At 38.4% G+C, this 26,627-nt stretch overlaps 1 protein-coding gene across 5 annotated transcripts in view; it reads left to right on the top strand.

Annotated features, from left to right (window-relative positions):
• The window catches only part of LOC103039837 (nuclear factor 1 B-type), a 112,339-nt gene that overhangs the window by 69,040 nt on the left and 16,672 nt on the right, over positions 1-26,627 (top strand). For all 5 annotated transcript variants that reach the window (XM_049481897.1, XM_049481901.1, XM_049481899.1 and 2 more), the window contains exons 3-10: positions 5,322-5,375; positions 8,840-8,908; positions 10,966-11,083; positions 11,200-11,312; positions 18,135-18,263; positions 18,902-19,086; positions 22,734-22,872; positions 23,329-23,411. In XM_049481897.1, the coding sequence (XP_049337854.1) occupies positions 5,322-5,375; positions 8,840-8,908; positions 10,966-11,083; positions 11,200-11,312; positions 18,135-18,263; positions 18,902-19,086; positions 22,734-22,872; positions 23,329-23,411 (890 nt within the window). The remainder of the gene's footprint in view (positions 1-5,321; positions 5,376-8,839; positions 8,909-10,965; positions 11,084-11,199; positions 11,313-18,134; positions 18,264-18,901; positions 19,087-22,733; positions 22,873-23,328; positions 23,412-26,627) is intronic.

The following is a 26,627-nucleotide window of genomic DNA, read 5'->3' on the forward strand; positions in this document are numbered from 1 at the left end:
AGAGTCTCACATTTGTCTGGTTGATTTATAAGGCAACTGTGAATGTATTTATTGTAACAAACAGACTCCTTTATGTGACAGTCACTCATAAAAGCTAAACTAAAAACAGAAAAAAATAGAGTAAAATCACGAACACAAAATACTATAACACAAGCTTCACTTTCACTTGCCCCTCTGTTTGTAATGTACAGAATCAGCAATCTAAGCTGAATGATAATCTTAGAAAGCACAGCCTGGCTTTTGCTATTGGCAGTCTCACGCAGGCCTGGCTGCTGTTCCTCTGTAGTCCTGCAGTAGCAAGGAGACACAGTTTCTTCCTCTGTACTTCCGAACAGAATACTATAAATATCACTCAGCCTTCCTTCCAAAAAACACCAGTGTTCCTTTCCATGGAGAATGGAGATCAAGCATTCTTAGACTGGAGGAAAAGAATTTGACCACACTTGCAGCGAAGGTCGTCACAGCTTATTATATCCTGAGAAACGACTTGAGGGACAATGTAATGTGCATGGAAGGCCTAAAATTAGTATATGTTGAAAACCTTCATATATCACAGCTTACTCTAAAATATGGTACAAAAATACTTAATCTAAAAATAATTAATATCATACGTAGAAAGTGTGAATCCTAGTAAAAACATACTTCTAAAAAGGCAGACTGAGGGCTGTATATCAGAAACTTTGCATCTCTAAAACAACAGCTTTACAGGAGAAAGATAAACCTTTTTTAAGTATCATTTTTACTTTTATTTTCTAGAAGTTATATGTGTCCACTTTTAATGAAATGTTAACACAATGTTAAAAACAACCACATGGTACAGATTATGTCAAAAAGTGAAAAAGCTCAATTTAAGATAGAGAACAAGGCGTGTGTCAGACAGTGACAATATACTGATTAAAATTTGGTCAGCTCTAGATATAAAGTATATTTATAGAAAATAAGGATGATGATTAGGGTTCCAGTGCAATATCAGAATCATTTATACATAGTGATAATTATAATAACAATGTCAAAAAAGCAATCTTATTAAATTGTATACTAAGAATATGTGTACTTGACAGTTATTTTCATCAGAATTGTGTTACATGTAACATATAAATAGCAGCCGTATTAGTTAAAATTTTAGATTTACTAAATGCATTGATGGATGCTAATTGAGTTGAATTGAAAGCAGAGGTATCTTTTCTGTGACCTTCCCTCTCTTTCTCTCTTTCCTGCAGTTCTTGATCAGTTTGTTTAAGCAGGTGGCAGAGTCGATGAGTGCTGAGAGGTGTTGTGCGTGAAGAGTCTCTCTGTTTTTCTCTCTGTGGTATCAGAGTCTCCCTCTTATATACACACACACTCTTACAACACATACACACACACAGACACAGTTGGTACCACCCTGACCAAACTGTTTATTCACACAGCCTGCAGACATTTATTTTAAATGTGTACCGTCAGTCGCTTACTTAAATGCTCCACCTTAAAGTTATATGTATTGTTCAGTACCTATGAACATGCACACACACCTGCACACACAGGCCTGTAATAATAGTCAGTGTTAAACAGTTCAACTGAATCATTTAGATGGAAAAATATTTAAATAATAATTGTATTGTTCGTATGTAGATGCCTGCTTGTTCAATGATTCTTCTGAAATTAATTATTATTCCCACAAATGCATCGATGGGGACAGGTAGCGATGGCAGATGATCGGTTCTGATTGAACTCATTCCAAAGTGTTGGATGGTGCTACATCACTCTAAAACTCATTTTTCATCATACCAACACAATCAAGACAATAATAATTTATATAATAATCATTGCTATGTGAGGATTGTACTTAACATCACAGGTAAAATACATTTTAGGTGTCTTTTGGTTCTTATAGTAAACAGAATTTAAAAAACTTGTCAGGTGTATCTAATTTAAATGAAAAAAATGCTCTTAATGCGGTCAGTCACTTTTATAAACTTAGCATGGCATCCACAAAACTTGAAGTCCCTTGTGTTAATGGTATCATAATAGAAATTTGTATCAGTACTGCCCAAAGCACTGTATCAAAGTTGGAAATTCCAGTGTGGTGAAAAAACTAAATCAAGAGCTCGTTTGCGTAGTGTGGCTTTGTTCACTTCATGCATACAGTTATTTTGCATGTGTGTGAATGGCCGTGGTGTGTGTGATTACTTTATTGGTGTGCGTTCATGCCTCTAATGAAAAATGTGTCTGGACCATAGTTGTCTAATAGCCAGAGCCAGCTGCCCTATTGTTGTGACTTCCACTTTAATCACACTAAACACTGCTATGCTAGATTGCACCTATAGATGCAAGATACCCCCTCTCTTCTGTCTCTTTCTCTCTCTGGCTCAGTAGGAGGTGTCTTTAGCCAGACTGATGGATGGTGTAGAGTGGGTAAGAGAAGGCTGATCAGCAGGGGTTGAGGGGGAGTTGGCATAGGAACTGGCACGAATGACACAATGCCAGCCTGCTGCCATACCAACTAATCAAAGGCCATAGTGATGCTCAATAGTCCAAGCAGACTCTGGCAGTTTTAATCAGGCTGGACAATTTGGGCATTTCTTAATTTTAGTCGATAAAAAATAATTCTGATGTTGATATGAATGAAAAAGCAATATAAAATCTCAGATTCTGTACACAATGTATGTGCTAAAAAGCATATCACCTTTACTGAAACATTCAATATCTTGATATGCATTGATATTAAATTATTGTTCAGCCTCGCAAAAGAGCCATACATTTTAGAAGGACTTTTCCTTGTACTGTAATGCAGTTAACACAGCACTGGGAGATTATGAACAAAAGTTCAGCAAGCAGTGGCCTGAGCCTCGCTAAGCACCTTCAGCTGCATTCCTTGTATGAAAGGTGCTATACAAACAAAGTTTATTATCTGTATTATATTATACCTCCCTTTGCTCTCTCTATTTCTCTCTCTCCCTCTCTCTTTCTCTTTCTGTGGGGTTAAGTGCAAGGAATTCTGTTTCTGTTTTTCTCTTAACGTATGGTCCTCCCTCCCTTTCGTTGTCATTGTTGAGCCAAAGCCAAGAACATTCCGTTTGTGCAGCAGTGTTTAATGGTAATTTTTCTTGGGAGGAGAAATAAATCTCCTTATTTTTTAAATATATATATATTTATTCTTCTACATTCCCCCCTCTCCCTCGTCCCTCCTGCCTTCGCCTGGTGAAACAAAGCTTATGGAGGCAGGAAAAGGAGTGTTGTTTGGAGCGAGGCTATCTGAGTTCAGCGTCGCTCTTTCGTTCGCTCTCCCCGTGTTAGAGAGATCATATCGTCCTCTTCTTTCTCGTGGGGCCCCTAATACATGGGTGGGTCTTTGTCCATGTGTGTGTGTGCGTATGTGCTAGACTGTGTAAATCAGACGGGTAGGTCACTCTCTTTTTTTTTTTTTAAGTCTTCGTCACAGTTTGGTCCTTTAGCACTGTTGGTGTGTTGAAAAATAAAGCTTTATTGCATATTTTGCTGATCCTAAATCACCCATCGGTGGCAAAATGGTAATACATATTTTGGGAGACCACTTGAATGCAATGCGTGATGAGAAAAATCACAAAAATGAATAGATTCATAGATGTAAGGCCTATAGATGCTCCACTAGTCTGACTGCTGTATACATTACTCTCATTACTGTGTAACTTACATATTAGTTACATAGTAGTAATGCATAGTATGATTACATATGATAACAGTATTGCAGAGTATGGCCTAGTATGCATAATCCATGACCAGATTGATAAGATTGATGTCTGAAAAAAAAATAGCCCAGAGGTCATGGACTCACTATAATTATAAGATAATAAGCGTTTGACCAGAAGTGGACAATCAGTAAATTTGAACGCATGCCTGGTGATCAGTGAAGTTGAACAGAAACTGGCACTGGGCTCCCAAAGGTCCTGTGAGGTAACATCATCAGTCAGGAGCACATGCACTCTGAAACCACACGCCAACAACAGGCTGGATTCTTTTCATTCTTCCCTTCCTCCTCCACTCCTCCCTCTGCATCCCTCTTCTGCTCCCGTGTTATGTGAAATATGGTCAGGATTTAGGACCCCCTAAGGCGTCGCTCGTTTGGACTGCTGTGTGTGTGTGTGTGTGCGGGAGTAAGTCTTTGTGTGTGTTTGTGTGGTTGCTCAAAAAGACATTCTTTACGCATGTTTCTTGCAGAGCACATATGCTACCTTCCCCTCCTCCGTCTTCTCTGTGTTTCTTATACCCCCATTCTGGAGGGAAAAAAAGACATGTTTCTGCACACATCTGGCCTGGCCTGTCAGGACTGAGCTCTGGCAGTCTCTTCCACAGCGAGGATGGGGGTTGGGTGTGAACAGTAACAATAACTGCCATCTCTTTCAAAGGAATAGGATTTGCATGTGGGTCTAATACTTTTAGAACTTGTACAGTTAAAAAGACTTATCGCTTTACCAAAAACAAAATATTTATACAACATCTGGTATGGTGACTGGCTTTCCTGACTTCAGTCAACCAATTCTCTCCTCCTCTGCCCTAGGGGTGGGTTATGTGATATGTGGTATATGATATGTCATCATTATTATTATCATTATTATTATGAGTTATGCTTCAGTGCACTTTCCTGAGTATATTATGGTTATCATCAGAACCTCTAAGTCAATGAACACCATGTAGATTTAAAAACAAAAGCAGATTTAACAAGTTTAAACATCCTGTAAACAACAACAAAACAGTACATCGTAACTATATACATAAAAAAAACATGTAAATCTCCAAAATTACATCTTTAAAAGAGATAAAAAACCCAAACCCTGGTTTCAGTGGCGTTCTGTGTAATAAATGTTTTATGGTGGCGTTTACATTGCCAGACTTAAGTGAATAAAATCAGATTTTTTGTTAGTCACATCCATATGTAATCCTAGATAGGGTACATAACTAATCTCTGGGCATTTTACGTGAATGTGAATGATCAGATTAGATGTCATGCATCTCAGAAAAAAAGTATTGTGAACATATTAATGTTTAGTGAAAATATCTTTTAATTGTCATGTGTCTTTATTATTATTGAAATATGTTGCTGTATCATCCACTCTTGCCCTGTCCTAAGAGCACAGGGTGCTTTGGGTGATTACGATGAAGGGTTTTACTAATTTCCCCATGTCAGGGAGACAAATAAAAAGCCATAAAAGGCTGTAAGAGCTAAACAAATAAAGCTGAAGGGAATGGAAGTGGGTGATAAATGAAGGTAATGTACGGTAATGTAATCACCGCTGCTGCTGCTCTTTTGAATCACTCCGTCTGTGTTTTGTGTTCTAATCCACCTTCTTTATTTTTGTTTACAGACTCGCAGCAGTCAGGAAGTCCCAGTAACAATGAGCCTGGCAAGAACCCTCCAGGTATGTCTTTCTCGCTCTCTTTGCACACTCACACAAACACACACACACACACTCATTTATATCAACATCCAGTATAAGAAGGCTTTCCCTGACCACAGCACGTTGGCGCGGAAACCTTAAAAAAAAGGCTCACTAAAACACAAAAGGCCCAGCACTGACAAATTCAGAGAGTGCCTTCCATGTGACTTTCAAGCCGGTGGGAACAGGAGCCTCTTAGAACTGCCGACCGGAAAGCACCATTGATGGGATTTGCAGAGGTTGGGGGTGAGGAGCAGCAATTGTTCTGCTTCGTTCCAGACCAATTAGCTTACTGGTGGACAAATTTCTGTCGTGGAACACCCTGCATCAATCAGATCACACAAATGTGCACTAGTGTTTTGCAGCCTGACCTCTTTTAATGTATGTTTTCATAGCTTGAAGATCTGCTGTGTGACTGGGAGCTCTGTTAAATTCAGATAAAATAATATATTATATAATATTATTATATAATAATGTATAATAATATTTTCACATTAAAGTTACTGTAAGAATAATGATAAAACCCTTATCTAATATGTGACATGAAAAATTGGTATAGATTCAACACATGATCCAAGTATTAATTTTTTATTATTTAATGAATTACCCATTTGAACAGGCTGGCCACGGATTGACCAATTCGCCATATGGAAAGTCTTCTGGTGTTACATGCCCTCACCACTGTACATTCTAAAACTAGACAACTAGAAGTAGTCAACGTTCTATACATGTAAATACAGGAGGTAGTCTAGTGAACGTAGTTTTGTCTTTGTCACGGTTATTAGGACTAAAGAAATAGGGACAATGTATACAAAATATTTGATAAAACACACAAAGTTTACAGTCAAAAGTAATAAATTGCAAAATAGATCACATTGTTTAACATATCACAAATCTTTAAAAAAATATATATCTAGTCAAATATTATATATTGTATAATAAATATTGTATAATAATTTTTCATAAAAAACTGACCATTTTATATTTCAATCAATTGAATTTGTTTGTATACACTCTAAGAAATATAAGTACAGATTTGTACTTAAAAGAGTACAAAGCTTGTCGCTGGGGCTGTACCTTATATTGAGGCACAAAAAAGTACCTTTCAGTGAAAGTCCTTTTTTGTACCCATGGTTTTTGTGGCAGTAAAGATCATAAAGATTATAAACGTTATCATCAGCTAAATATGGCTCAAAAACTTGATGATCCAAAATTGTCTGGCTTTCAAATAAAAAATGTGCTATTTAAATATATATTGTTCATTAGTACAGTGATGCAGAATACTGAATGTACCCTTTGGCTGGTTAAATGGTACAAATTTGTACTTATTGCTGTTAGAAATGACTTTGTACTTCAGAGGGAACAAATCTGACCCCGTAAAGACCAATATTGTACCTTTGAGGGTACAATTATAAAGAGTGTACCTTCGAGTACAAAAAAGTACTCATATCGTACCTCTGTTTTTTAGAGTGTAATATGAAACTTGGGTGTTTGTAAAGGATTCCACAAAGTTTATATATATTGGTCTGGGCCTGACCTTATAATTCTAAAGGATGTGCATGATTTACAGCCCTCCATACCTTTTGTGATGCTGTGGGTTTTTTTAGCCTAAATTTCACAGATATTAAGTGTTTACTAAAGTTTTGATATATGTACACAACATTGTGGTGCCCATTAAGATTCTGACCACACTCTCCCTATCTGGTCGTGTTGTAGATGACTATACTGTGTCCATGACAAGCTAAAAACTCAGAAATTAAAAAGGAAACACAGATTTAGGTTACTAGGGAGTTTAATCATTTTAAGTGCTGTTCTAATGTAACTTGCAATATAGTAGTTCATAGCTGATTTCTAATTAAATGTTAGATGTTCTAGTCTTTTTATGTTAGTATTACAAAAAATCTCTTTCTTGCTTACATGACAAGGCCTAAATTAAACATGTCAGTATCCCAGGTGATAGTTATTTTCTCTCAACTGTTGTACCTACATAAACAAAGCATTGGAAGGAAATATATACTTTTCATGTTTTTCCACTGTTTTGTTTCTCTCGGCAGACTTCACTAAGACATGCTCAGTTGGCTTGTAATTTAAGTCTATATTCAGTACAAATTAAAATCAACAGTGAAGTCAGCTGTGTCATGTTTTAATAGTAGGACAAAAAAGTGTTGATTTAAAAAAAAAAAAAAGCTGATGACATCAGGGGTCCCGTCATGTCTGCATATTGCAGATGTGTGATGTCATCAGGGTGTGCGCATGGAGGGCAAAAAGTGGTCCTCCTCTTCTCCAAACAGCACCTGTTGGCCATTCCTTCAGCCCTGTGGCCATTCCACAGGGAGCCTGCTGTTCTCCTGGGTTGACCTGGGATTTATTTCTCTGTCTTCATCCCTCTTTAGTTTTTTTCTCCACAGCAGATGCGCACTACGTAATGTATAAAGAATGAAAACAGTGGTGCACATAATTAGCTCTTTACCTCAAGAGCAGGTTTTTCGTCTTTGCTGGCCAAGTAAAGCATAATATTGCATTATGACTCAAAGCCATGCAGCTTTAGCTCAATAGTGATGCTGCTACTCTGTCAGGTTGGGTCCTGGGCCTCCCACTGGGCCCCGTGCTGAGCTGAAGGACACGCTTCGATCTTCTTCCATGCTCTGATAGTTGGCCAGAGCCTGGAGGTAGTTTTGGCTTAGCAAGAGTCTAGAACTCTTGTATCTTATACTCAAAGACCTCCATTGTTATGTTTTGTTTCTGGTCATGAAAAATGCTGCAAAGAAAATACATGCATGCTTCACAGCTTGTTGAAGACTGCTTGTTTAGTTTCACACTGGAGTTATAAGGCTAATCTAGTTAGCAAATAAAGGAAAGCTGTTATTACATGCCTCATTTGCCACACACTTGTTATCTGAGTTTTTTTATGTTTCCTTATTTGGTTTCTTAGACTATGTTCACTGAGCAGGTAAAAAGTGGCCAAAATGTATTTTGTTTATTTTATAATGTTCACACAGTGATCCATATCTGACCTTTGCCTGAACAGTTTTACTAAACTGACGATAGAGACTGACAGCTGGATTATCACAGAGATTTCTTTGGGGTCTTTTTTTAACCCTTCATTTATGTCTCATAGCTGCGTTTAGCCATTAAATAAGAAGCTTGAAGTGGTTGAAACACAAGCCCACTGAATCCCTCACTCACTGCTGTCGTCCATTTTTCCTACTCCTTACAGCCTTTTTTCCCCTTTGTTGTAAATGTTGCATTAATTCCTATCTGTCTGTTCTGACACAATTCTATGTATCTCATATTGTATTTTCAGTGACACATGTTGATGCGTCCCACATTGGTATTGAATATATCAAAATAAGTTTTTGTCACTTTTACCTGCTGTGTAAATGCAGCCTCAGAGCAGTTTTTAATTATGATGTTGGTCTGTTGTGTGTCTGTTCTTCTGTTCACAGTTTACCTGGAGGACAGCTTTGTGAAATCAGGAGTCTTCAGTGTTTCAGAGTTGGTGAGAGTTTCCAGAAGTAAGTAGCTGTGTGACACACACACTTACACACACACACACACACACACACGCATTCATGTTGCTTTATGTTCGGCCTTGCTTGACTTAGCGAAGGAGGGACTTGCCTGGAACATGTGTGGAAAATCCAGTCTGGCAGGTCCAATAAGTACAGTGTGTACATTTGAGTGTGTGTGTGTGTGTGTGTGTGTGTGCGTGTGTGTGAGTGAAAAAATTCACAGGAGCGTGTGTGTAGACATGCCTGCCTTCATCAAAGACGATGACAGACGATGATGGCAGGATTTGTACACTTTCCCGAGGGGGTTGAGAGGACACCTCCCCACACCACCACCCTCTAGACATGCAGGCACACACACAGACACATAGACATAGACAGTGTGTGATGCACTCAGTGACACTGTAACTGATCCATGTCACACCTTCTACATGTAACAGAATGCCCTATGCCCCATCTCACACACACATACACACACACACACACTGTCCCCCATGAGACGTCTGGTCCGTCAGGCTGGCCTCAGCGCTCTTCGAAGCCTCTTTGATGTGCTGATCTCTCAGAGCTGCAGGAGAAGTCTGGACTCTAGAGTCATCCAGCCTTTCAGCACTGAGCTGCCTTAGCCAAAAGGGGAGCAGAAGCCATGGCTGCAGTAATGAATGAAGCACACTCAGGGAGGATGAAGGAATGGAGACAGTGTCCACTTATAAATACACCTTAAGACTGATGTGTGTAAATGACCTCTGTTCTGATTGGCTGTCCTGGCATTCAAGGCTGAAATGAGTAGAAAGTAAAAGCTTTAACTTTTCTTTTGAAGTTTTTAGGTAAAGTGATTGTGTTTTTAGGTTAAATGGGTGGGTATATGTGATGTGTTCAGGATTGTGACATCACAAAACACGCTGGTGTTGCCATATGCAGAAAATTTGGACTGAAAGCAATGTTAATAAAAAAAAAAAACACTGCAGCCAATCAGATTTTTTTCCCCTTTAATTCCATGTAAATATTAAGGTCGGCATACATTTATAAATCCACCCACAAAAAAACTTCATAGGCACTTAGCTGCTCGCTTGAAACAGTATCCTTTACTGTACCACAAGGACTCTCGACTCTCTGTGGAATAAAACACTACGTGGAAAGCAGTCTGTAGTTTTTTCCTCCTACACGGTTAATGAGGTATCACATCAGTCCTGTGTTTGGGTTTCTTTGTCGTCTGGATTAGAATGGGAGATACTCTTACACACATTCTAGTTTTTAGCACTTTAAATGCATATCTTGCACATTTCACATTCACTCATACCATGTGTGTGTGTGTGTGTGAAGAAGAGAAAGGGAGAGTTTATGTCCTGATACATTGAAATGGACAATTGTACTAAGGGAAATTGGTCTATATAGAGAATAAAGGAACTAAATAAGTGAAGTGAAAAAAATGTGCACATAAACAAACTGTAAAATAAAACATTTTATTGTTTACGTGGAAACAACTGTGTAATGATATTTTATTATATAATGCTTACATTAGAATTAAACACACTGAGTGCAGTAATTCATTCAGTGTAGGACGTTTTTTTATTAGATGCATTTAAGGTAACACCATTTGTTTAGCAGTTTTTCTGCAGTCAGCCGCATAGCTGTATAGATTACTCAGTGTATAAAAGAGGGAACTAGCTGGGACGTGCTTTTGTGTATAAACAAAGAGGGCTGCTGCCGGTGGTTAGTTATTGTGGGTGCTGTGGTTTTACTGTAGATGTGATACGTCTTATACTCTTCTTTCTGTGCCAGCCCCCTGAAGCTGTCCTGTCCAGAAATTGAGTTACTGCTTTATTCATGTTTGGGTTTGTCAGCATGCAAATCCAGATCTCACTAACTGTATCGAATTGAGAATGTGTGTTAGTTTGTGTGTGTGTGTGTGTGTGTGTTTTAGTGTGTGTGTGTCTGTGTGTGTGTTCATGTGGATGTAGCTGATGTATTGCAATCGCTGGATTAATTGGATTTTTAAAGAATGAGGCATTTTAATCTATTTTATCTGTGCTTATTTCCTCCCTCCCTCCTCTTTCTCTCTGCAGCTCCTATCACGCAGGGGACAGGGGTGAATTTCACAATGGCAGACATGCCCAGTCAGCCTTACTACCATGACCTGAACTCAGTGAGCTTACACCGCTCACTCCCCTCTCCTCACGGCAGGTACGAGTATATGAATTCACATCAATCTTTTAATGCTTTCATTTTTCCTCACACACCCACACATAGATATGTTATAAAGTGAGCACTTTCTCACTGATATCTGTTTATATCTGCAGTAAACGAGCCAAGACGATTCCAGAGGACAGTATGGAGACCAGTCCTACTGGCCCAGACTTCTACTCCTCCCCCAGCTCACCGGTTAGCCGGCCCTGGCATGAGAGAGACCAAGGTAAAAGAGTGAGAGATTGTTATTTCGGCACATATTTTAGCATACTGGTTTTAACACTTTGCTCTTTTAAGGAATAGATTTAATGTATCCAACTGTCCAAAGGGTAGTCAAAGAATCTTAGACATGCTTTGGTTAAAAATTTTGTTTAGCTCTGCAAATAATAGGCTAAGGTGGCCTGCCACCAAAACGTCAAACTTTACAGGAGAAAAAAAAATCAGTTGGATGTTATTATAAAATATTTTATATTTTAATTAGGTAGTAAACTTATAGGACATTGATGTGTGATACATTGCTAAATAGATGCTATATGTGACCAATACTTATAAACATTCTGGAAAAAAAACTCTAAAGTATGTTATAACACTGCATTACATACAGGTATCTATAAAAGTTAGGCTTTTGTATGGCCTGGATGAATAACAGCATAACAGAATTTTGCCTACAATCTACAAACTTTTTGTGTTTTAGGAAAGGGAGCAATGCTAATTGGTGGTCATAGACTTCCATTACATTTTATAGCATTAACATTAGCATTATACTTTAGCAACTACAGAAGCAAACTTTAGTAAACTGTATTCAGAAGCAGACTGAATACATTTGAAGTAAGATGTATATATGTATATATATATATATATATATATATATATATATATATATATATATATATATAACACATTTACTGAAATACAATACAGAAAATAAAAAAAACTCTGACAGTCTCTATATCTTTGTGTAGATTTTGTGAGTATATGAAGTAGTTCGATTTCAGCCCTCTCAGTATCACAGTCTAGTGTAATGTTGGTAAACTTGTCTTTTTACCTCCTTCCTCCCCTCCTTGCACTTGCTGAACTCCCAACTGCCAGCCTCACACAGTCTAAAAACAAATCATTCACTGTCAGCCTGTGGCAGTCCCATATCCTCCGCACTGCCCTGCAATGCTGTGTTTGAAAAACTTTTTTTACAGCAGTGATGTTTTGCAGCATTCTGCTCTTGAACGTCTCTCTCCCACAGTGGAAGAGTTGTTTGTTTTTGTTAGCAGTGATTTAAACCTACGATAAGCCCCCTGCTCTTGTGTTTTCACTTTCGCAGAGCTACAAAAGCAAAACAAAGCTGGTAATCGAAACATGCTTCACTAGCGTGTGTGAGTGTGTGTTTGCTTAGACTGCTGCAGCAACTGTTCACCCAAGTGTAGAAAATAGTTTAATTAGGAGAATAGGTGTATTGTAGCATAATTAAAAAATTTTTTTACCAACATATAACACTTACCCCCTTCTTGCATAGATTATGCAGTATATGTGATAGGAGCAAGGATAGGTCAGATCTTTACTACAAGCTGAAACTGATTCAGAAACTAAAGTGGTCTCTTAATTTGATCCACATACACAAATATATATATATATATATATATATTTTATTTAAATTTAATTCATTTAAAATTGCTTCACTTCTCTGGCACAATTAAAAAAACATTTGTATCTGATTTGGGATAATTTGACACTATAGACCCAGCACTAGACAGCAGAATAAAGTGCCTGTAGAAATACATTGCCTGTATTGAGGTAAAGCATTAAGACACATTAATTCACTGATGCTTTCTCCATAGTCTGTGGTGCCTAAAGGTCAAGTCAGCTCACCTCTGGCCTCCTTTGTTTTCAGTGGCAGTTTCTGCATGGTTTGGTAATTGATTGGCCATAGAGAACTACTGAGAGGTGGGGCTGACTTTAGTATGTGGCGTGTGGCACCAATTGAACTTGACCTGACCTCTTAAGTGTGTGTGTGTGTGTGTGTGTTAGGGTCAGGACTAAACTGTGACCTCAGGTTTCAGAAGCACAGCACATGACCCCTGGGCCAGAGAGGGGGCTGGGTGTGTCTCTGACAGAGACAGAGTGTGTGACAGTGAGTGGGTGAGTTTGTGTGAGAGTGTTTATGTGAAAGTATCAAAAGCTGGGATGGCAGGTGTTTGTGTGTGTGTGTAACATTGAGGGAGAGAAAGAGAGTGTGTGCGAGAGGAAGAAAAAGGGAAAGAGAGGTAGACAGGTGCGGCAGCGTCTGTTTGAACTTGTCCCTTGACGACCGACAGGTGGCCAGCATGAGAGAGGGAGAGAGAGAGGGCTGTCCCAGCCCAAAAGAGAGAAGTATAGCCTGCAGCCGAACAGGCTCATCTAATGTGGAACCCTTTAACTGATGTTGCATTTTATGCATCTGACAAACCAAAGGCTTTCTTCTGACCTGTCAGTAGGTCCAAACTTCATTTGATCTTCTTAATTTACCTCTTCATGCTCCGCCCATGAAAGCATTTTTTATAGCAACTGTTGAGAGGTTTGACCAACTGTACAGATTCCTGCCACAAATTCCATTCAGCCTAATTTAGGTCAGAGTTTAGCGTCATTACATAACACTGGGTTTCTGTTTAACCCATTCATCAAAGTAGTAAAAAAAGTAAAAAAAACAGACTGCGCACCCAAATGCTTCTCACATGCTGAATCAGCAGAAAAAAATAAATAAATTATAATTAAAAATCGTGTTTTATCTGTGAGTCTAATAAATACATTGGATATTATACGAGTTCTGTCCGATCCTCTTCAATTTTTAACCCATTTATCACCCATTCGGTGCTGCTGGTAGAACATGCCATGAATGATCTCCAAATCAATATCTCCAAGTTATACACGTGGGGTTCTGTAAGTTTAGAGCATTGCATGTCAATTAACTTTTTATTTTACTCATTCATTAAAAATCTACCTGCTAATTTATCTTTTATACTACAGCATATTCATAAAAAATATATTTTAGCAGTTATTAAAAAAGGCCTTTCTTCTGGTAACATAACCATGTTTCCACACAAATTCAGGACAGCATTCTGTTTTCTAATCTAGAGTTCAGTGATTTGGATTTCATTTGTAGTTTATTTGTTTATTTATTTATTTAATTTATTAAAAAAATCTTAAAGAAGCTTACAGTTTTTTTTTTGTTTAAAGACTTTTTGAAACACTTTATATTAGTTAGTATTAGTAAACACAACATCAGAAATTTCACTACTTTAAGAAAACATGACAAAAAATTATTTATTTTCATATACAGCATCTTGCCCCCACACATCTCTCTGAAGATGACTTAGGGCTGAAGCTGCATAAAAGTCATAAAACTGCACCTAACGAAGCTCACTATAACAGAAAGAATGATTGATGACGCTACTCAACAGTACTACTAATAGTGCTACATGGTTTGCACTGCATTTTGCAAATTTGAGAGCAGTGAGAGACGAGAGAAAGAAAAAGAAGGAGGGCTCGGGGGTGACAAACAGGACTACAGTTACCACAGCAATATTCCTAAACCATGACAGTTACCACTATACCATGACTTTTAAATCCAACGACTTTCAGCTTAAGGTTTCTGGATGGCATGTGTGAAATTCTTGTATTTACACTTGTGGTTTATGTTCACCGTACCATAACTCCCTTACTGCGATGGTGTAATATGAATACGTGTATCGTTCTTTATAGTTACTTGTTAGGGTAATGACGTTTTTTTTGGCTGATATTTATAAAAGGTGTCCAGACTCTCAACAGAACTTATTTGTGGTCAGAGCATAAAAGATTAACTTGTAGGCACTTGAACTAGATTCAAAAGTGTATCTCATTGTCAATAACTAAATTATAATTACTGAGTTGATGGAATATCTTTGCTCATGTTAAAGTGATGTACACATCAAAATCATTTAGTGCACAAGTATTTTGGGGTGTGTAATTTGAGGATGCATTTAATAATAACTGAAAGATAATAATCTAAGGATTAGTAAATAAGAAGGCAAGATTTAGGGTGTCTTTTAGTTGTCCTTAGCCTGGTGGAATGGTTATGTGAGGCTGATAGTGGAATGGAGATTAAAGGGAGGATGGAGAACTGAGAGAGAGATAAAAAGAGAGAAAGAGAGAGAGAATAGAGAGAGCTCATGAGAAAAGGGCTTGTTTTGTAGAGCTCATATCAGAAGAAAGAAGGATTGATATTGAAGCCATATGAGGCCGTGACAGAAGGAGAGTGGCTCAGCCAAGGCAGTGCTCACGTGGAGAGAGAAGACTAACACACACACACACACAGACACACACACACACACATTTCATTTGCTTTTCCTAATGTAAACTTTCTGAAATTACTTTGACATTGTTTGACCTCCTCCCTCTTTCTCTCACTCCCTCTCTTTCTTTCACACTATCTTCTCTTTATGTTTCTCTCTATTTCTAAACCCTTTATCTCTTTCTTTCTTTTTACATCTTGCTTGTTCTCTCACTTTATCTAATTATTTCCTGTACACCGTTTCTCTTACACATATTTATTGGCTTCACTGTTTCTATTCTTAATATCTTTCTTGTTCTTGCTTGTTCTCTCTCTCTCTCTCTCTCTCTCTCTCTCTCTCTCTCTGTTTTGTTGGCATGGTAGAGCCGTTTTTACTCTGGGAATGGTTTGATAACAAACAGCTGTTTGCAATGAAAAAAAGTACATATCAGTTTTCCAGATCTATGTTCCTCAGAAATGTGCGGTTCTTGACACACACACACTAACACACACACACACAAATCGTATGCTCAGTTGTGTACATTTTCTTAGTGTTCCACTGTGATTTTCTTTCTTCTCTTTGAATGTATGTCTCTTTTCCCTTCTTGTTCTCCTCTCTCCCCCAAGCCCCCATAGCCCCTCCACACACACACATACACAAACACACACTCATTCCTGGGGGAGCACAATCCACTCCTTTGACAGCTTCGCTTTTTTCCCTCTTTTTCCACAAATGCCAGTTCTGTTACAACAGGTGCAGTGGCCAAATATTATTAGTGAGGTCCAACTGCTGGATTCTGACAGTCTGACATGTTCAGAAAGCATAATCCCATACCTGCACTGTCACCCACACACCCCCACACACACATTCATTTTGAAGGAAAACTCTGAGTGAAAACTGAAAAGAAAGGCCTGTGTGCTGGGAGGTTGTAGTGAAAAAGTAAAGAAAACAAGGTAAATCATAGTGGCTGTATATAATAAACTTATAAAGTTAGCAGATGGTCAGTTTGTGCTTACAGGATCCAAACAGGTTTAACTTTACCAGCTCTGCCCAACTACTCATCTGTCATATAAGTCTACTGACAGACAGCCTTTTTCAACTGACAGCTTTTCCAAACTTTATGTTTGGCTTAGTCTTCTGTTTCTTTACATACTGTGTAAAGACAAGAGGAACACGCACACACACAGCAAGGAATTCCCCTGCATTCCACATTTCGTCTCCTAGTATCTAAGATCATTTACCACTTTTTCCTACTGTCACCAAAGAGACGGAGAAACAGAGAGTAAGCGTGAGAGATAGATAACAAAGTGTGTGTCTCTGTGTCTGTGTGTTGGTGGGTTTATGGTGTTCATTACACAAGGAGACATTGCGTCGGGTGCATTCTCTTGCATAAAGCCACAAAGAAATCTGCAACACACACACAAGAGACAATCGGCACATGTCAGAGAACTGCTGGCTTACACTAGTTTCATTATTTCATTATTTACTAGTTTCTCATTCCTTTTCCCTTGCTTTTTCTCTTCCTTGTTGTGGCCAAGAGCACTGTCTCCCTCTTGTCTCCTGGAAGGAGATATCATTTTGTTGTTGTTTCTTGGAGATACATGTGATATGAAGGCTTTTTTGAAACAGTTAAACAGTTTACATGAATTAAAGTTAGAAATCGGCAGTATGGGACATCCTTTAAGTAGAACATCTCAACATTTTTACATGTTTTTTTTTTTTTTCGTTTTTCAATGATTGTATCATTTGGGATCCTCATTTGAAAAATGTTAAAAGATTTCACTTATGTGATTTTATGTTTTGCAAAGTTGTGATTGATTCTTAAAAACATAGAATAACTTTTTATTTCCTTACATGCAGTTTTAATGCAGTGGTTCATTTTGTGTTGTGTTTGAACACTAGATAGAACTAAAAAGTTTACTTTTGATATGTATCATAGCACTAGGTTCTTGCCAGTACATAGCAATAGTCTGGAAGTGCTCTCAGAGTGCACAATATTCTCAGAAAACTGTACTGGGATGTAATTTATCATGACAACAAAAACAATATCTTCTAGTGCTTGATGTTTTGATCTTAAATCAATATAATTTTTAATTGATCATTTTACCTGGATTGCAATTAATGAAACATTATTTTAATGAATGCACTGCATTTTTATTTGTAACAAGCTGCTCAACCTGCTCAGTTGGCTCAATATTTGAGTTCTTCTTTAAATTGCTTTCTTGTCGGGAACTGGACATAAAGATTCATGTTACTACATACTACATGCATACATACTCATGGGAAAGTACATACCACACACTGTGGGTAAATTATTAACAAATTAAAAAAAAGTAAAACATAATAAACCCCCCAAAATGATTAACATGGACTACATTGGCTTAAGATTGTGAATATCTTTTCCTGTAGTAATGTCCAGAGATCAGGAAATAATTTTGAAAGAAAGTAAAAAGAAATGGATTTTAACAACAGTCTTGCATTTCTTTATATATATATTTACTAGCTGCCTCTCCTATTCAAAGCAACTACTTTGCTTTTTAATTAAGTTACTCAGATAGTTGAATGTAGCAAATTTTTAAGTCTTTCCCAGCATTTTGTGTGGTATGTTTTGCCTTGCTGGGGAATCAAATCCCTGTGTAGCACAGGAAAGACTTTCCCACTGCACTACACTAAAATGTTCATGACAACGGAAAGACTGAATAAGATTCTATTATGTTGTCTTCATCACTTAACCTGCATTCTCTGTGTGTGTGTGTGTGTCTTTCCTGCAGCTGAGATGTCCTCTCCCACCATGAAGAAGGCAGAGAAGCCTCTGTTCAGCCCGACGTCCCCTCAGGACTCCTCACCCCGCCTCAGCTCCTTCCCCCAGCATCATCACCTGACCAGTGTTGGCCACAGTGGTACGTCTGTCTTACTACAGCATGTACAAGCCCATACCTTGTTCCACATAATTGCACACACACCACACTCTTACAAACCCTCACCAAAACAAACATTCACACGTATGTGGAAAGGGACAGCTTTGGCTTTGATGAACACTGTAATCAACATCAAATGGAATTTGTATTATGGCTGCACCAATGAGAATGTTACTAATTGTGGGATTAATGTTGATAGCAAATGAACACACCTTATTTTGGTTACTGCCTAAACTGACTTAACTAGATTACAGTTATGGACAAATATAACATTTATTTGGAAATTTTAATGAATGCAGTGAAAAAAATAAAATGCAGATATTTTAGTGCAGTAGCCCAGCACCAGTTAAACATGTTATTATTATGTTATTACAGATCTATCCTCAATAGATGCATAGATAATTTTTTTTGTGTATTTAGATATTTATGGATCTATATATCTATATATATATATATACACACACTATGCAATACAATATACTTGACCCAGTGTTGAGCTGGGTTACTAAAGCAGTAATAGCTAATGCATGTATTGATTTATTTGTGGTCAGTGGCTAATGTACATGTTTTTGTGTCATGCCTGTGTGTGTGTGTGTGTGTGTGTGTGTGTGCGTGCACAGTGATTTCCACAAGAAGTCCTCCCCCTCACTCTCCGCTGCAGTTCTCAGCTCCTGCCATCCTCCCCCCAGCTCCGTCATCCTACTTCTCCCATCCCACTATCCGCTACCCACCCCACCTCAACCCTCCTGACTCCCTCAAGAACTACGTGCAGCCTTATGACCCGTCCAGCCCCCAGAGTAGCCAGGTGAGCGCATCTTTTATACACAAACACGCTAAAACACAAACACACTACCTGGATTTGAAGTGAAGACTGAAATCCAGCACACCTAAAATGCAATGAAATTTACTATTGGTTTAGTTTGGCTGAATTTGAATTTGAATGAAATTCTTTTTTATATAATTTGTTTACCTTTTCTATGGATTAATATGCTTGTTTTAATTAAAAAATAAAACAAGTGAGAATATTATATTACATAATTACTTATCACTGTTTCAATTTTATACACACACATACACACAAAATTCTGTAGAAATAACATGTACCAGCATGTTCAGTGAACAAAAGCTTGAAATTGCACAACTACTCACTTTTCACCACATAGTCACACGTGTTCTCTGTACACAACTGTGCCGAGGCCAGTTCACCTCTTCCAGCTCCTCTTTAAAATGAAACGAGACTCATTAGTCTGAAGCACAGGCACTAAACTCTGTCAGAACTCCTTAGCTAACATTTGTTTAGGGTTTTTTCTTTTTCAAGTTTTCCTCTCCTTCTCTTCACGTTTTTTCTCCCTTCAATTCTTTCCTTCTGTGCCATGCTGTGTTTTCTCTTCATGTGTATTTTGTCTCTCTCAGCCTCTCTCTATTTTTCACTCTGAGCCAGTCTGTAGTTTGATTAACGGGACACATTGTTTCAGAGCAGTAATTGACCCAGTTTAACTAACGAACGCAAAATCATTAGTGGTTTGCTCCATCGGCGCCTCCTCTCGCCCAGCTCCATGCGGAGGGCGGGTCAGCCGACGGCCTCGGCATCGACATGCCGACTGTGTTTACCAGCATCGGGGTAAACGAATAAGAGCGGAAAGGAGGGGGAAAGAAAACACAACAAAAAAGCCAGTCAATAAACACTGTAACCAGGCTTGCCGCTACACATTAGCTCATATCAGCACATATGTATACAATGTGGAGTCAACTTTGCCAGTTTACCCTCTGAAGCTGCACTCTGGCTGTTGGCTGCTTTGCTGTTGGATGGGTCTAGCTCATCAGTTACTAAATGAGATTCAGCTCAGGCTTGATACACAGTCACTCTGGAATAATTATAAACAGAGTCGTGCTGAAAGTGTGAGAGAAGGCTTTATTTTTTAAGAGTGGTATTGAAGAAAATGCACTTACTGCAGTTACACTCAAAGCTCATTCATAAGATTCTAAAATTTCAATCAGTTTGTTTTGTTAGCAGAAGAGTAGATATTTCAGACTGTTTGGAACTGGAGTTGGATATTGTTGTGCACTGTATTGTTTTGTGCAAAGGTTTTTTGGCATTGTTTCACTTTAAAATGTAGTAATAAAAGTGCATTTACCAAAAACTTTAATTAAATATCAGAGTTAAAGGGAAATTAATTATATAATTATGTAAGACTATATAACTAAATAAAAAGGGGTTCTTTATTATACATTATTATACAGCCTTATGCAGTTTGGGCACCTCTTAACAATGACATGGTTTTATTTTTATAAGTAAAAATAAATTCCATTCCTCTACAGAGATACACTTCTACTCATTCTAAAGTATAATTACTGTTAGTTTACTTAACATAAATGTGGTGTGTGCAAAAGTTATGACACATTATCTAAATTATGCTTTTTATTTTTAAATATATTAGATTCATTAAATAAACAGGAATTGGTTCTAAAATAGTTTAGGTCCTGTAAAATCAACAAAAAAAGAACAAAATGACAAAATTTTGACCTGGATCATTCTTGTTTGTTGTCACACCCCAAAAAGTGGATGGAAACAAATCTAGATTTTCAGTGATTGTCGGTCTTTTTGGGGCATTTTTCTTCTTAAATATTTTTTTTCCCTGAGTGTGATTGTATATAAGCAAATGTGTTGCAAAGCAGCAATGTTTAAATAATAATATAAAAAAGATTTAGCAAATTAGCAAATGTTTCAACTGAAGAGCAGAAATGATTTAAATAATTATTTAAGACAGCTGTTGCTTTTATTTCTGCATTAGCCTTTTAGTGGTTTGGTTATTTCTGAGATTGTTGTGGTAGGAGCCTGCTGTGGTCACACTGAAACTGACTCCTCCTCTGTGACAGGTGATTGATGGGCTCTGGGTGAGTCCAGTGTAAAATAACTGTGTCTTTCTTCCTCTGTGCCAGGCAACCCAGTCTGCTTCACTCATCTTAATTAGCTCAACAAAATCCCCCGATTTTATCCGAGCGTTTTCTTGGGGGAAATTTACACTGCCTCTTTTCCGTGCAATGGCGTGGATGCTTGACGGTTGCCGTTGTTTTTTTCCCTGAGCTTGAATTAATTTTGATAGCACCCTTTTACGACACTGGAAACAAGAGAAGGTGCGGAAAGTCAAAAGGACTGATATAATTTAGGGCCGTAAATCTGTTAAAAGCATCCGCTTTGGTTAGGGCAGAATGTGAGGGAGTCCACCACCTTGCTGGATGCTTGGACGAAGTCCAGCGGAGTCTAAATCAGGGCTTATGGTCCGTTTGGACCGCAGCGGGCTCGGGGCCACCATGTGTCCACAAACCTCCTCCTAATACTGCAGCTTTAGTTTCATAGTCTCTCAACAGCAGAAATTACGGCCTGATAGAAACTTGAAACCCGGTCCTCTCGCTGTGTGTGAACAGAAAAAAATCTTAAACAAATGCAGTCATTAGGCCGGGATGCACTGAAGGGCTTGTAAACGAGCTCTCCCGAAGAAAGAAACGGAACACGTTCTGGATGCGACGTGATACACTGAGTGACACTTGCGCTTGTACGAAGGCCTCTCCCCTTTCCTGCCGCTCTGCACGATGCCAGAGGTTTACATCGTAAAGAAAAGAGTGTGAGACAGGACGAGGCCCATCGCACGGGGACCGTTTCTCAGGAAAAAGCCAGGAGAGGGATAAATGTCGTAAATATTTGCCGTTGCCGGGGTCCGGCTCTCGGCGGGAGGAGATCGCTCTGCAAATAACATGCTGCATATAATCGGGTGGACGGGGGCCAGGATGTTTTTATGCTTGCTTTAACGCAGATTATATTACACCCTAATTAAACATTCTATTCACATGGGGGAACCCTGCAGACTCCATTCTGCTTCATAAAGGCCCGACTGAGGTCTGAACTTTGGGCCCCGCAAAGTAAATTCTGTAGCGTCTGTCTCCAGCAGTCAACAGTCTCTCTCTCTCTCTCTCTCATTGTCTCCTCTCCTCTTCTCTCTTGCTATCACTGTCTTTCTTACTTCTTGCTTTCTTTTTGGATTTTTCTTATATATTCTTCCCTCTATTGCCTATCTCCCTTTTCTTCTCTTCTCTCTCTTTCTCTGCTTGTCCTTCTCTCTGGCCCTCTTCTTTTTCCTGCTCTATTTCTTTTCTGTCTGTCTCTCTATTTTGCTCACTCATTAATGTGTAGACACACACTTTTTGTTTAGCTTCTTTGTCAATCAATGTAAACCTTCTGAAGACACCTCATTAAGACACTTGTGTGCTTTTTAAATTTTTCTTATTATTAGAATGTGTATTTTTTTTTAAACAAATGTATTGTTGTTATTGTTTTAATATATAAGATCTATAACTAGTGTAATAATAATATATTAGATATAAACTAGTGTTTGACCAGTTGTTTGTTGTGTGTATATCCATGTGTGTGTGTGTTTGTGTGTGTGTGTATCACAGCCAAACAGCAGTGGTCAGGTGGTGGGGAAGGTTCCAGGCCACTTCACACCAGTGCTGACCCCGTCTCCCCACCATGGCACAGTCAGACCGGTCTCTCTCTCTATGCCTGACACCAAGCCAATCACCACATCCTCAGAGGGTGAGCGGAAAACACACAAATACGTACACACTACACACACACACACAGTGTTCCACTAAATCAATGATCCATGACAAACCAAACATTTGGCCCTGCACTGATTGTTAAAGGTTAAATGAACGAGACAATGTAGAGTTCAAAAATGACATAATACAGTACATAATAAATGTAAACTGTAAATACCAAAATAAGTCAATACATATAATAAATCTATTATTTATAATAATTAATAAAGAATATTTAAATATCAACAGGCCATGCAATGATATTGATTACTTAAGTTATGTGTTTCTGTGTGTGTGTGTTGCGGAATCTAGGGTCATAAAGTTAGTTTTGAGGCCTGATGCAAATGCTTGTTTTGATTGCATATTCTTATGTTTACATCCCCGTTCATTTGTTTATATTGTGTTTATGTGTTATGTGTGTGTTATGTGTGTGTGCGCACACGCTGTTCAGGTTATTCGGCTCCTGGCACCCCTACCGCTAACCGTTTTGTGGGACTGAGCCCTAGAGACCCTGCCTTCCTCCACCAGCAACAGGTGAGATGCTGCTCATCCCTCTCTCCTTCTCTCCTCCTCCCTGTTTTCCTCTCTTCCTCTCCAAATCCCCACCCAGCTGTTCAGCTCTCACCACAGGTGTCACCACAGACAGACAAGTAGCACTTTAACTCAAACACATGCTGCTCTCTCTCTCTCTTTCTCTTTTTCCTCCACTCCCTTGCTTATACTCTATTCTTTCTCTCTTATTCTTTCCATGTTTCTCTTTCTTTGATTGTTTCTCCTTTTCTTTTGTTCTTTCTTACTCTCACTCTTCCCATATTGTTTGTTTCTATAGTTTCTCACACTAACTTTTTTCTTTTTTGTATTGTATTTTTACTCTTTTACTATTTTAATCTTTTATTTTCTTAATTTCATATTATATTATTTTATCTTTCTTTCTCTGATTATCTTTGTTTAGTGCATTTTTCCTAGATTTTCTTTACATCCCCTTTTTTGCTCACTATGACTTTCACTCTCTTTATTCCATCACTCTGTTTGACTCTTTATCAATAATTCTATATTTCTCTATTTTTCCTGTATTATATGTTCAATCACCCTCTCTTAACTTCATATCCTTTTCTATTTGCTTCATTTTTTTCTGTTTTTCTGTTCTCTTTCATTCATTTATGTTCCCATTTAATCTCTGTCACTTTCTGTCTTTTTTTTTTTGCTCATACCATTCTCTTTCTCATATGTTCTCTTTGATGTTGTGTATATGTATCTTTTGATTATTTTCACTTCATCACTTTCTCGATCACTCCTGTCTGTCTCTCTCACTTTTTGCTCTGGCACAGTTTTTAGACTTATCGTTTGATGAATTAAATGAACCTACTGCAGTTTTATAGACAACAAAGTATTTTCTGTTGGTTATTTTGTAAACAGATGTGTGGCTTCCACTAAATATCACATTTTGCTCTTTTCATAAGTTTGCAGACTTCTTGGTTATTTTGTAAACAGACGTGTGGCTTCCACTAAATATCACATTTTGCTCTTTTCATAAGTTTGCAGACTTCTTTTTAGTTTCCTAGTTTCTGTTGCTGAGATATTGCCTTTAGTTACCCTGTAACCATGGTGACCCACAGAACCTGGAAGGTCATTTTGAGTGTGGGTCAGCACCATTGTCTTGAGAGAGCATTCGTCTAATTCCCTAGAATCAGGATCCATTTTCCTTGAAAACTGTTAGGTCTGTCTAACCTCTGCAGTACAAATCCTCATTTAAACACGGCGTAACCCAGAATAAACATGAACAGATTAGATGGCAAAGGACGAGTGTGCCAGCCTATCAGAACCTAGATTATATAAATATAATATAAACATGTCTGCATTTTCACGTATTTCTGCAGCTTTTTTATGGCTTTGCGGGTGTTCAGCTTTAATGGATGTTCTTCAGGACCTGAATGTTTGTTTGATTTCAGCTTCCTCTCCTGAGGCCAGCATTGGCATTTATTGAATTTTGCAATGTGTTGAAAAAGTTATACAGTAATACAATAGCTGGCATTGTTTCTGACTGGATCAAACTGTTCACAGAAAACCATAACACTTGGTGTGAAAAAGCTAGGCTCGTAAGATGTTTAACAAAGTGATCTTTCTGACAGAAGACTGTTATAAGCGTAGAAATAGTTGTGTGTGTGAGAGAGTGGGTATGTGTGTAGCAGCAGCAGTACTGTGCAGCATGAAAGGCCTGGTCCGAGGCCAGGGTTTTCCACCCTCCTCTAATTGAATTCATCTGCACGCGGCTTCATAATAATTAGTGGTTTTCTCCTGCCCTGCTCCTGAGTTAGAGTAATGGCAAGCCTCTGCTTTTATTGCTTTCTGGTTTGGCATAGCTGGACGAGGGCTGAGAAATGTGCAGCTCACCACTGCTAAAGTACTGTAGAGCACAGAGGTTAAAGTAGGGAAAAGACAATATTAAAATGACTATGTTGCAAATAAATACATGTAACGGGATTAGTCTCTAGTAGCTCTGCTACTTACAAATAAATAGTAAAAGATGTCAATAGACACATTTAAAGTACTTAATCTCTGCAAACATTAATGGTAAAGTTTGTGTTTGCTATTAGCATTTCTTTAAATTATATAATTTAGAATATTTATTCTTAACAGTGGTTCCATTATGGACAGAGAGATAAAATGACTGACAGACATTCAAAGTTGAATCCAATACCTTAGACATATGATTTTATCACAGCCCCTTTGGACAGGTATTCCACTCACAACTCTGCAGTGGCTCTACTACAGTGTCCACCCAGTGCCTCTCTTTGCCTAGCCTTTCCTCAGCAACACACTTAGTGTCTTTTGTTTCAGCCATAATACACAGAATAAGGAGACGGGTCACAAACAGACAGGGTGATATATCAGCCATCCATCATGTTTATATAAGCCCGGGCCTTTGTGTGTTTTCTGCCCAGTGATTTGTATGCCGGGGCCTGACCCGCGCTGAACCTGTGACTATTGAGCCCCGTAGCAGGGTAAATAACGTCTCCGGTATACACTAGCTTTTATGCAGGGTGATTCATCATGCGATATTATGAGTTGTATTGACACCTGCGTTCCCCTGCTGGGCCTTTGTGGGGCGTGTGGTGTAACGCGCGAGGCCGTATGGATTACAGCCTTCACCATGGCGTCACCTTACAGCCGCGCAGCCGTCCCTTCCCAGCATGCCGTGGGGCTGGGTGCTGTCGAGCCGTCTGCAACCTGAGAACAAGCGTCTAGACTTCAGACGCTCGGCAGGGCCCACTCACTGCGCAGACACGTTCTTTTTTCTCTCTGTTTTCTCTTTGCTCTCTCACTCCGCCACTTCTGTTTATGCTTTCTTTCTTTCTTTCTTAACCCCCCTAGTCTTGCTTTTTTCTTTGTCTTTCTGCTTCTTTCCTTCTGACTCTCTCTTGCTCTTTCTCTCATTTTTGTTTTCCTTCTGTCTTACTCCTACCTCTCTCGATATCTTCTCTCTTTTTTGTTTTCTTTTTTCTCACTCTCTACTCTTGGTAAGCCGTCATTAGCCGTTAACCCTTATAAGTCGAGAGTTATTATTATTATTGTTACATAATTCATTATATAATTACTTAATAAATATGAATTACGCATGCATTTTGTATCTGAGCTTGAGTCTACATATCAGACTGGTTTCTGTTTTTTATGTCAGCAAATGATTAAAACATTAATAGAGCATAAATTAATGGATTTTTTTTTCATGGTTTGCAGTAACACACATAGTAA

The sequence above is a fragment of the Astyanax mexicanus genome, chromosome 8, assembly GCF_023375975.1.
Source record: "Astyanax mexicanus isolate ESR-SI-001 chromosome 8, AstMex3_surface, whole genome shotgun sequence".
NCBI classification, from domain to species: Eukaryota; Metazoa; Chordata; class Actinopteri; order Characiformes; family Acestrorhamphidae; genus Astyanax; species Astyanax mexicanus.